The sequence below is a fragment of the Phascolarctos cinereus genome, unplaced genomic scaffold (assembly GCF_003287225.1).
Source record: "Phascolarctos cinereus isolate Bilbo 61053 unplaced genomic scaffold, phaCin_HiC Scaffold_5;HRSCAF=322, whole genome shotgun sequence".
NCBI classification, from domain to species: Eukaryota; Metazoa; Chordata; class Mammalia; order Diprotodontia; family Phascolarctidae; genus Phascolarctos; species Phascolarctos cinereus.
In genome coordinates this window covers 407,817,407-407,830,407 of record NW_027555958.1, presented here as the reverse complement: position 1 = coordinate 407,830,407, position 13,001 = coordinate 407,817,407, and the positions used below count along the sequence as shown (strand labels likewise).

At 43.2% G+C, this 13,001-nt stretch overlaps 1 protein-coding gene across 1 annotated transcript in view; it reads left to right on the top strand.

The window, feature by feature from the left end:
- Nucleotides 1–10,627: 10,627 nt before the first annotated feature.
- The window catches only part of LHX4 (LIM homeobox 4), a gene marked incomplete at its 5' end in the record, with an annotated part of 41,427 nt that continues 39,053 nt past the window's right edge, over nucleotides 10,628–13,001 (top strand). The window contains one exon of the mRNA XM_020984277.2: nucleotides 10,628–10,896. Coding sequence (XP_020839936.1) covers nucleotides 10,628–10,896 — 269 coding nt within the window. The remainder of the gene's footprint in view (nucleotides 10,897–13,001) is intronic.

Sequence of the window (13,001 nt, the reverse complement as noted above, 5' to 3'; positions counted from 1 at the left end):
ATTTAATTTCATTTAATTCATCCAATATTTGCTGAATGCCTAATATGGGCAAAGCACTGTTCTAACTATCAGAGATAGACAAAATTTAGATAAAACAAGGTCCCTGCCCTCATGGAGTTTAGAGTCTAGCAGGATTTATCACACTCACAAATAATTATAGCTCATAATAATACTGTATAAAGGCACAAGAGAAGATCAAAGTTCTATCTGAGATCCAGGCAGGAAAGGTCTCTTTCAGTGAGAGTTTCATTGAAGAGATAGCATTTGCTTTGGGTTTTAATTTTGGATGTTGCTTTAGGGGTTCTGTAGATGCTGAGAATAGTATAAGCAAAGGTACAGAGATGAGAGCATGTAGGATGCTTCTGGGGATGGTGAAAGGTCCAGGTTGGTCGCAGGATAAAATGTGCATGGGATCTTAGTGTTCGGTAAGATTAGGAAAGGAGGGTGGTACCAGATTGTATATGGCTTTCAATGCCAGGTGAAAGAATTTGAGCTGTATTTCATAGGCAACAGGAAGCTATTAAAGAATTTTGAGCAGAAGAGTGACAATATCAAGTCTACATAAAAGGAAGCAGTCTGGCAGTGGTCTGCAGGAAGGGTTAGAGAGGAGAGAGTGGGGAGATGGGGCCACCTGGTAGGAGGCTATTACAATAATGCAGGCTGGTGATACTAAGAGTTTCTCCAGGGTGCTGGGAGCAGGGATTGAGAAGAAGGATGTATCTGAGAGGTGCTGGAAATGTAGGAGGTGAGGGAGAGTCAAAGAGAACCCCAAATTTGCAAAGTGGGATATCATGTGAGTTGGAATTCAATTGGAAACAAGCATTTACTGAGTATCTTTTATGTGCCAAGCCATAGCGCTATTTTGGGTTCCTTTTTACAATCTAAAGTCACTTTAGGTGCTCAAAGTAATGTATACAACCTGGTTTGCTCATAAAATCAGGTACGTTTAGAGATGTGAAAGTCTGGAATAAACTGGACAATTCAGGGGAGAAGTAATAAAATATAGATAGGTAGATACAGGCAGATCGATAGATAGGTGGCACAGTAGATAGAGCACCGGGCCTGGAATCAGGAAGACCTGAGTTTAAATCCAGCCTCATTATATTTACTAGCTGTGTGACCCTGAACAAGTCACTTAACCCTGTTTTCCTCAGCTTCCTCTTCTGTAAAATGAGCTGGAGAAGGAAATGGAAAACACTCCAGTATCTTTGCCAAGAAAACCCCTGATGGGGATGTGAAGAGTCAGAAACAACTCAATGATAACAATAGCATATATGCATGTGTGTTATTATGTGTATATTACCACCTATTACTAATATACAAAATATAATATTATATGTAGGTACACACACACACACACACACACACACACACACACACAAAATATTGCTAATAATAAACCCTGAAAAAGTCCTCTGGACTTTCTCATGTTCTTTCCCCAATTTTCCTATTTCCTCCCTTGCTCCATCCCTGATTTCATCTCTCCAGGATTCCATTATATTTCCCTCTTAAATTGACTTTAATGGGCTGATTGGGACCCTACTTCATGCTGAGCACTGTACTAGGCACTTTGGAGGATACATCATAATTAGAAGGAGGGATCTTCTTGAATAACTCACAATGCCAGTCCAGACTAGAGAAGGCTGCTGGCCAGGTCCCTTTTGACATTATGTTCTGTGTAACATGGAACCTTATATTCTGTGCCTGGAGAGTTCAGTTCATAGAATCTTCAGAGGGTTTTCCTCACTGCCCAGCTTTTCTTTTCTTTCTTTCTTTCTTTCTTTCTTTCTTTCTTTCTTTCTTTCTTTCTTTCTTTCTTTCTTTCTTTCTTTCTTTCTTTCTTTCTTTCTTTCTTTCTTTCTTTCTTTCTTTCTTTCTTTCTTTCTTTCTTGACAATTGGGGTTAAGTGACTTGCCCAGGGTCACACAGCTAGTAAGTGTGAAGTGTTTGGTCTGAGGCCGGATTTGAACTCAGGTTCTCCTGACTTCAGGGCCGGTGCTCTATCCACTGCGCCACCTAGCTGCCCCCTGCCCAGCTTTTCAAAGTCACTATTAATTTAAATAAAATGACCAGTGCCCCACATCCCAATAACCAGACAGGTCATTCAAGTTCTTCACAGAGAGTCCCTCAGGACTGCCTATGTTATCCAACCAACTCCAATCCAATCCAACAGGCAATAATGAAGAGCCTACTATGTGCAACGTAGCATGTAGAGAGCCAGTTAGGAAGACTAAGACCAAACTCACACTTATACTGGCTCTGTGACCCTGGGCAAGGCACTTAATTTCTCACTATCCCCTGGCATCTGTCTAAGGTCCTAAATTGCAGATACAAAATGTATTGGTAAGAGGGAGTTTTCTCTCTGGGGATTCCTACTACCAATGAAATTGTAACTTCAATAAAAAGTAATAGGCAAAGCACCAGAAAAAGCTAAGTGGCACCATAGACAGAACTGGGCACCATAAATAGGAAGACCTAATTTCAAATCTAGCCTGTGTGACCCTGTACAAGTCACTTAATCATTGTCTGCCTTAGTTCTTCAACTGTAAAATGATGATAATAATAGCACCCACTTCCTAGGCTGGTTGTAAGGATTAAACAAGATAATATCTATAAAAAAGTGCTCAGCACATAGTAGGTGCTCAATAAGTATGCATCCTTTTCTTCCCACCATGCTAATAGTTACAGATATAAAAAAAAATGGAAAACAGCCCCTGCCCTTACTAAGGATGAGATAATATTCATTTAAAAAAGTATTTAGCATAATGCCTGGCACATAGTAGGTGCTTAATAAATGTATTACCTTCCCTTCTCACCATGCTAGGAGCTTTGGATATAAAGACAAAATAGAAAACACCTCCTGCCCTCAAGGAACATACATATATATTTACCTGGGTGGGTGGGGGGAATACAACATGGAAAAGGTTAGGAAAGGATAGGCTTCCCATAAGAGGTGATTCCCAACCTGAGCCTTGAAGGAAAATAAGGATTCTAACAGGCAGGTGAGAGTGCAGAGGAGATCCCAGGCCCTGGGGAACGCAAAGATTCTACTGTCATTGTAAGACACCAAAGGCCAAGTGGGCCAAGAGACGCAGGAAGGGTAGTGGGAAGCCATCACCCCTCAGTGTGTCTCAGGCCACTCTCTAGGACTATGCAGAGAGGAGGATGTTTCTAATCGGGCATTCCCTACATCATTGAAATATTAGGTCCAGTAGAAAAATTAAACAAAAAAATAACACGTGAGTTATTAGTAGTGGTTTGGCAATATTCTTGTCACATAGAAATTGTATAATATTTATGGTGATGGGCCTTCACTTGAGCCCTATGCAGATCAAGGCTGCACCCATTAAAAAATAAAAAATTCATTATAGGTCTACAATTAAGGCCCATGTTATCTGCATTGAGAATGTAACAGATTATATAATACAGTAAATGACCACATATCCATGGCTTTACATCCTGAAGTATATAGTGGCTTGAAGACTCATGTCAGTTGCCTAAATAGACACACAGAGAAGGGGCATATGAAAGAGGCAGGCTTGGGTAGTGGTTAGTACACTGGTCTTGGAGTCATTCAGAGCTCAGCTCCAGGGCGAGATGTATGCCACCCAACCAGCCATGTGACCCTGGCAAGCCACAAACTCTCTTAGTTTCAGTTTCTTCATCTGGAAAGTGAGGAGGTTAGTCCAATCCCTCCTAAGGTGGCTTCTAGCTCCAAAGCTGATGTGAAATATTTCCACCTGACCTTTAACCATGGGATGGAGGAGAATGAGCAGATGAGGTTTGTTTGGCTGAGCTTTCCCAAGGCAAGTTGAGTCTTTGCTCCTGCACCTAGAGAATTCTTTGCTTCAAACTCTAGCCCTGGGAGTTTTTAGAAGTCTGTATATGGACAGGAACATAACATTATGGGAGAGACATAAAACCAGATAGAGCTTTAGGTCTATCCAGGTGGATAAGGGGAATGGTCCCTCTCAGGCTGAGCTGCTGGAATCAATGGCTAGCCCTGGGGTGTTGTCCCATGGGCACTGTGACATCACCTCATGTGCTTTGCCAAAGGGAGGAGATCTAGCAGTGGGTCCTCCATCTTTTTGGTCTGCAGATCACTTCAGGGAGGGTAAAAGGTCCTTTGGAATACTTAAACCAGTGATATCCAACATGGGGCCACACGTGGTCTGCAACACTCCTGAGTGGCATGGGAACCAGATCAGAATATAATTGGGAGAGGGGCAGCTAGGTGGCATAGTGAATAGAGCACCAGCCCTGGAGTCAAGAGGACCTGAGTTCAAATCCAGCCTCAGATACTTGACACTTACTAGTTGTGTGACCCTGGGTAAGTCACTTAACCCTGATTGCCTCACCCCCCCCAAAAAAATTAAAAAAATATAAGTGGGAAATATTTAACAAAAGAAATAAAAATACAATAAAACATAGATAATATTGCCTTTTAAAACTAAGTCAATGTGCATCCAGCAAGGATCCTCATGAATGGTTTCACTGCCCCTGCATTTATTTGAATTTGATACTACTGACTTAAACTATCTGCCTGCTTCTTGCTGTGATGGAGATATGCATCATACAGGGAGTCCCCAAAAACCTTAGTGCAGAAAGCTTAAGAGTTTGGGGACATCTGATATGTAGGCTTTGAAGTGTTTTACGTTTTTGATTTGTCATGTCATTGGTATTGAGCACTTCCAGTGAGAGGACTCCCTCCACTGATGCAGGTTGGCACATGCTCAGCAGCTTATTGTCTTGGGGAGCTGCTTGAGAAACAGAGGAGTTAAGTGAACTACTAAGGATCCCACAGCTAGTCCATGTGTATATGTGGCAGTGGTGATGGCTCAAACCCAGGTCTTCTCCAAGGCCATCCAAGGCCAGCTCTCTGAGACACCAGACTGCCTCTCAGCAGCTTTCAGCCCCCTTTCCACAACAGCATTGTGATGTCAATAATGTAACAATCAGTATTGCCCCTCATCCACTGTCATTCAACAAGCATTTAAGGTATGCTGTGTGCTGGGTGTGGTGCTGGGGCCTAAAGATAAGCAGTCAAATCCCTGTTCTCAAGGGTTTACATTCTACATGAGGTTAGGAGTAGGGAGGTGGGGCAGTGGATAGAATGCCAGTCTAATTGTCCTGAGTTCCAGTCTGGCCTCAGGCATTTACTAGCTGTATAACTCTGGGCAAGTCACTTAAACTTGTTTGCCTCAGTTTCCTCATCTGCAAAATGAGCTGGAGAAGGAAATGGCAAACCACTCCAGTAGCTTTGCCAAGAAAACCTCATGTGGGGCAATGAAGAGTCAGACACAACTGAAAAATGACTGAACAACAAGGGATGGTTACAACATCTACATAGATGGATAGATATATACAGATATAGAAATGTAATACACACATATCTATAAATATCTATATCTATCTATCTACACACAAATATAATCATTTAAGGAGACAGGAGAGAGCACCAACATCTGAGGAGATCAGGAAAAGCTTCCCATAGGAAATTCACGACTTCCCCTTAAATAATGCTTTTTAAAAATTTTGCTTCAAATCTTTAGTGGGAAATCTTAAGCTCCTTCCAACTAGGGATTGTTTTAGCTGTTATCTTTGTATGCTCATAACCTAGCACAGTACCTAATGCATAGTAGGTGTTTAATAAAAGCTTGTTGATGGATAGATTGATTGATTAAAATGTACTTCAAAAAAGCCCTGACTCAAACACACATTTGATTTTAACTCGCATGTTGGACCATTCCAAGGACCACTTGCAGGGCTGAGGATGAGGTCTGAAGGTCCCATTTTGAAAGCCCTTGATTCCAACAGCCCAGCCTGGGAGGAACCATCCCCCTCCTCCATCTGGACAGAGCTGCAGCTCGTCTGCTTTTGTGTCTCTTCCTTAATGTTATGTTGCTTTCCATGTACAGGCCTCTCCAAACTCCCTGACGGGGACATTCTCTGCATACATTAGCACTAATGTATTCTCTCTTGAATACTCATCATATTAAGACTCCTGGTAGATACCTTCCTTGAAATAAATTTTATGTGCATACATCCTAGGTACTTACCCCCATGCATTTGTATATGCGAAGAGGAATCTCACTAAATCTCTCCGTTGGAGAAGAAGCAAAACAGCAATAATTATGTATGTATATATGCTAGATTCTAGTATTCCCTTGTCAGAAAGTTATGTTGGGAAAGTGGCCCTGGTCCCCTGGTGAACCAGGGTGAGTAATTAACTCTTTTAGGGCACCAAGGGGCCATTTAGTAAATTACCCTTCCTAGGGCACTCAGGGATGCCCCAAAAGAGTTAATTCATCTGTCTGCAGGAGGGCTGTGCTCATAGGGAGAATTTTAGTTACCCTCTCTCATCCAGAGGCTCAAGCTTATTATGGATATCAAGTCAGCATTTGTACTTAGACTGCTCCAGCAGAGTCTAATGTCTCTAGTGTAAGCCCCTGTCTGTGGGGGTGGGTAGGGTGGTGTTGGGGGGAGGAAGCTTGAAGAGCCATGGGAGTGTATACTCCTTACTGCATTGAAGTGCTCCCAGTAGGGAAGTTGAGAAAATGTATTTCCTTCCTATCTTTGTAGAGATGGGGGACTATAGATTTGGTCTATTGCATATACTGTTGGACATAGGCAATGTGTTGATCGGTTTTGCTGAGTTACTTTATTTCTTTCTTTTTTATTCTTTGTTATAATAGATAGTTTGCAAGCCAAGGGGAAATGGAGGGGATGCTTGGAAATGAGGGTCATGTGAATGCATAAGACACTAAAAAAATGACTTCACAGGAAAAAAATACATGCACATTTAGGAATATATATGCTCACACATATATGTGAGCATATATATATACATATGTGTATATGTATATATGTACACATATACATATACAGGCTCTGTGTGTGTGTGTGTGTGTGTGTGTGTAATTTTGCTCATGGAGGGACTTCATGCTCTGCTTGAGATTTCAGTAACAGATACTGCTGGCGGATCCAGAAAGTAAAATCTCTAAGATGTCATCCAATAATAGAAGGTTAAAGCTGGAAGGGGTCAGAGATCATTTAGACCAGCCATGTCATTCTGGTTTTGCCTTTGGCCCCTATTGGACCCCTTCAACTTTTCCCCTTCAAACCTTGTTCTCCACCTCCCCTCAAAACAGGGTTCCACAATAGGCATTTTCTCGTCATGACCTTGTCCTACCATGAGCCTCTTGTACACACTGCCCATTTCTGCTGCTCTACCCACCCCAAACACCTCTGCCCCCCCCACTCTTCTTCCTTTAGTAGGCCCTAAAGCTCAACTCACTAGCTCCTGTTACTGGCATCTTGCTTTGACCACTCATGCTGAGCTGGGCTCCTGGCCACTCCTTAGCTGATCCCTGAAATCAGCACACTGCCTATATTTGGGTTTTAATCAACACAAGGATTTAAAAGAACAAAGAGAGGATTTACAAAATGACAGGTATCTTCAAAGCTAACCTTGTTCCTCCCAGGCAAATATATGGGCAACAGAGGCCTTCTTCTTTCTTAGCTGCCCCTCATTTGGCTGACCAAACACCTTTTTCTATATCTTATCTCCATAGTTAACTAATCTCAGTCTGTCTGAACGGGATCCTGGATTGCTGAGTGTTACTCAGTGTTCCAGCTGAGGTAGATTTTCTTTGGCAAAATTACTAAGTCAGAAGGTCAGAGGGTTTAGAGGTGTGTTCTTCTAGAATCTTTTTCTAGACCATCTTCTAGAATGTTCTTCCTGACCATCTGTGGGAGTCCCAGTCTTATAGGAAGCACATTTCTCTGATTCTTCCTCTGAGTTTTAAGATATAAGGACATTGAACTCATCTCCTTTATCCTCTATCTTAGGGCTCTGGGCTCATTGAAGTTCTCCTTTCCTTTATCCACATTCCAAAGTTTATATTTCCAGAGACTAGGGCAAGTACTATATTCTCATTAAGCCTTTGCTTATCACTCTAGTCCATAGTATATTCAGAGTTATAACTAGGGCTAGGTGAGCAGGGCTTTGTACCAGGACATCAACATTTAGACAGTGCTGATAGCACCTGTAGTGATTTGGAAGTTCAGAAACAACTGAGCTTAGAACTTAGTTAGCAAGAATAATGAAATTAAACTAGAAAGCATGAGTTTTCTCTCCCAGTAGCCACAACCTGTGTGAACTGCTCTCCAGCCAAATTTTGACCTGCTGTTTCACACTGTGACCTCTCCAACAGTGTCCTTGAGGTATCCCAGTATCTTATGGCACTACCTTCCTATTTTATCTGAATTGAGGATGCATTTTAGCCTGCTTATTGTTCCTCACACTTAATACTTCATTTCCCGTCCCTATACCTTAGCATTGACTGTCCCTCAAGCCTAGATAATCCTCCAATTCTTTTTTTTTTTTTGGCGAGGCAATGGGATTAAGTGACTTCCCCAGGGTCACACAGCTAGTAAGTGTCAAGTATCTGAGGCCAGATTTGAACTCAGGTCTTCCTGAATCCAGGGCCGATGCTCTATCCACAATGCCATCTAGCTGCCCCCTGAGCATCCTCCAATTGTTACTGGTTTCCCTGGCTGCCTTCAAGATTCAAGTCAAGTGTCATCTTCACTTTGCCTTTGGCCCCTATTGGACCCCTTCAACTTTTCCCCTTCAAACCTTGTTCTCCACCTCCCCTCAAAACAGGGTTCCACAATTGGGCATTTTCTCATCATGACCTTGTCCTGCCATGAGCCTCTCATGGTCTCCCCAGTGGCTAGTGCCTTCTTTTCTATTCCATCTGCATGTGTCATGTATATAGTTATTGTGTACATGTGATCTCTCTCATTAGAATGTAAGGAGGCAGGGGCTGTCTTTGTTTCATCTCTGTGTCCCCAGCCCAAAGTACAGTGCCTGGTAGATAGTAAAGCATTACTAGATGGTTGTGGAGTGATTGACCTAGCTACAAAAATGACCAGTTATGGCTCTGAGTAGAATGTAAAGGTATAGCAGATGGTGAGTCTTGGCTTGGCCCTATGACCTTAATTCAGCCTCTGCTTCACAGAATCCTAGAGCTAGAAGGAACTTCTAGGCCATGGAGTTAAACCTCCACCAGAACAAGAACCACTCTGCAGTAGTGGTCTTCAGTCCCTTGGCTTAAAAGGCGTCATACTGACGCCAGTTCTCAGATGACAGGCCATCATCAAGACTTATCAGAGTGACAGAACCTGAAAGAGTTTGAGCTCCACTGGAGCATAATGTCCTCTGAGACTCCAGAACCATCATTGAGACAGGATGAGACATTGGACTAATACTGCAGGACTGTTCTGTTGATTATTATAATGGAGGCAATGTGGATGTATTTCATATGAGGGTTAAGGTGAACTTTATGGCTTTCACTGGTATTGTAGAGTTATGTGACACAGGCAGTCAAAATAAGTAAGGTTTTAAAATGAATTCATAGAAGGGAAGTCAAAGGCCCACAGAAACAATTAGCTCTATCAAGACCTAGTACCCAGTAGGTGCTTAATACACACTTGGTGAATTGAATGAGGTCCTGGCTGTGTAAGGGGAATATTATCATCTGGCAAATCTTGTGCCTTTGTTAGGTTGACTTTCAGGTCTGATGACTTTGGGAGCACAGAAATAAGAGAGTGGAAGTGGCAGCGATTTCTCTTCTTTTTTCCTCATTGAAAGCTGATTCTTTTTGTATGACTCCAGCCAAACTCAGTGGCTGGTTATTTTTGAATCAGAAAGACATCTAGACAGGCTTGTAGAAAGACAGGCCTTGGATAAGGGGTAGGGGCAGAGAGAACCATACTGTTGCTGTCTCTACCCAAGAGCTCCACAGATGCTATAACCTTCTCCCAGATCTCTATCCCATAGGAAATATCCCTTGTTTTCATTGTTCATGTGACTTCTGAGGCCATGGCCTTAATCTGGCGTCTGTCATTTTAGGACATGCAGGGGATAATTCTGGCTAATGATGGAAATCATAGGCAAGTAAGGTGGGGAGACACACACACACACACACACACACACACACATATATGTTGTCTTGGGACTTCCTGAACCCACTGTTAAATACTAACTAGGAATTGTGGAATACAGGGCAAATTCAGTTGAAATTGTGGGTGGATGAAGACAGTCTATCTTACAAGGAACAGTCGTGCAGGCAGAGAGACAGTTCACACCCCAGAGAGTCCAGCCTGGGACCACATGACACAACACATGATCCTTGGTTCCCAATCATGGGGAGAAGTCAAGGGTTGGAGGGGAGAGGTGAGGAAAGCCCTGGGGAAGGTGTGCAATGCCAATAGAACCTTGGCAGGGTGGCCTGGACCTGGACAAGGGACCTAATATGATTATTTCCCATCATGCAGAACCAGTGGAGGACCCTGAGATTCAGAGATAGTGTACCAGAGGAAGATTGACAGAGAAAAACCATGTGCCTACCCCAACCCCTACCCCACCCCTGTCAGTCACCCTCAGCACCCTTCCCAACTTCCCTGTCATAGTTATGGCTCCACTGCACCAGAATGGAAATAGACAAACAGCATGTAAATGATTTCCCTGTAACCCAATATGGGTCATTTCCATTTTTTCTCTCTAGAAGAGCAGAGTAGAATGGAATCCAAAGTCAAAGTGTTTCTGTTTGCCTGCTGAGTGATCAATGCAAATGGTGCCACGCACAAGGCTGACACTGCTCTTTCTTCTCTCTCTCCTCTCCTTCCATTCTCTCTGCCACCTCCTGCCTCCTCAGAGATCCCTCAGTGTGCCGGCTGCAATCAGCACATCTTGGATAAGTTCATCCTCAAAGTCTTAGACAGGCATTGGCACGGCTCCTGTCTTAAGTGTGCAGACTGCCAGATGCAGCTGGCCGACAGGTGCTTCTCCAGAGCGGGGAGTGTCTACTGCAAAGAAGACTTCTTCAAGTAAGTTAAAAAAATACAAAAAATCAACGTCTCTCTTTGCCCAGTGCTGAGGACTGCTCACCCAGTGGCTCTAGGGCAATTTGCCCAATTGTGATGCATTTGTGAGAGAAGCCCCTGGTGGTTGTGATGGCAAAATAACTAAAACCAGGGCACAGTCACTGAGTCTTACCATTCACCATCACCGTCAGCGTCACCATCACCATTGCCATCACGGGAATTGTTTTTCAGACAAATCGGCTTTGGGGGAATTGTCTTACCCTGCTCGTCTACTCTCAGGCTTTGGCCAGAATATTTGTTTCTCATTAAAGATGGCAGGATAGAAAAAGGATTGGCCCTCACATATACAGTCTTAGTTCATTTTTAAGCTATCAAGACCTAGTACCCAGTAGGTGTTTAGTGTATATTTGTTGACTCAAATAAGGTCCTGGCTGTGTCAGTAAGATATTGTCAGTTGGAAAATCTTTTAGCTTGGTTGGTTTGGCTTTTAGGTCAACCTAAGATCTTTTTGAGACACTCTGTATATCACTTTAAAGATTACAAAGTGCTCTTTGACCTTCCCAACAATCCTCTGAGTTGGGGGACTACTGATATTATTCCCCTTTTACAGATGAGGAAAGTGAGGTGTAAGCATGGTAGACTATGTTTAATCAGGGAAAGCTTCCTGAAGGAGACAAGGAGTAGTCTAATACATTCAGACATGAGAATGTCCCTGGGCAGAGTGTAGACATCTGAATGACTGATTGCATTTCTCAGGTTTCATTCAGATGTTTAGCAATGTACAGAAACATCTTCTAATCAAAACAAGCTCAGCCCAAGATAGAATGACTTGGACATGAAATGGAGGTGGTGGTGGGGGTTAAGTGGAGGTGGAGATACAATTTCTTTTTTAGAACTTCTTTTCTTCCAGAACCTCTCTTTTTAAATCCATGTATTTAGAAAAGCAAATTCTGCAAGTAATGAAGACGCTGGGGATTTGATCCTTCTTAGAGTCTCAGATTTTTTTTAGGCCACTTTGAGTTTTGAGAGGTTATTGAAGATTTCTGTGGTTTTTTTGCCTGGGGCTGCATCTACAGCAGCATCTGTCCAGATGAAAACCAGAGGGCAGAGGACGATGCAGGGCTATGCCTGCTGTCCATTTGGTCACCTAATCAGATACCGACTGCCTCATGTCCATCTCTGTTTCCTGTGAGGCAGTCTTGCCTCCCCAGACAGATCAGAGTGTTGCTTACAACCCAAGACTTCATCTTCTGCCTTTTTTGGAATCCCTCCTGGGCCCAGGCTCTGGAAATGTTTGTGGAGTTGGATTAGAAGACAAACTTCCTGCTTCTTCCTCTTCTGCTTTTTGTAGTTTTGCTGCTCCCTCTTCTTCCCATTTTTCTTTTCCCTCTTCTCACCTATGTCCCCTTTCCCTGTTTTTTTTCCCCTTTTCCTGGTGTTCACTTGGATGTTGTTAATTGACCCTCCTCACTTCATACTTTTGCCCACATCCTTTGCCCTTACCCCAAGCCAGCAGACCCCTGCTCCATGCTAGCTCTCATGGGCTTCTTGAAGGAGGCAAATCCCATTGGTTCTCTTTGTGAACTTTAGGCCAAGTCAACAGAAGCTTAGGGAAGACAAAGTCATGTGTGTGTGTGTGTGTGTGTGTGTGTCTGTGTGTATGAGAGAAAGGGAGAGGTAGAAACAGAGAGACAGACACACACACAGAGATGGAGAGATATAGAGACAAAGAGTGGGAGGAAGAAAGAGGAGGGAGAAGGAGAGAGAGGAAGAAGAGTGAGTTCAGAATGGAGAGAGACAGAGGGATGGAGGGAGGAGGGGAGAAAGAGAGAGAAGGAGAGAGAAAGAGAAAGAGAGAGAAAGAAGAAGGAAAGAGATGGAGAGAGACATGAAGGAGGGAGAGGAGGGAGGAAAGGAGAAAGAAAGGGAGGGAAAGAGAGAAAACGGAGGAGGAGGAGAGAGAAGGCATTGAGGGCAGAAAGAGATGGAGACAGATAGCGTGGTGGCATACTGAAGTTGCTTTTAAAAAAGAGGTCAAGGGGACTTGTTCCTGAGGAGGGGGCACCCCACTCCTCAATTTGTAACTTCTCTGTTGAATGGCTTCTAGA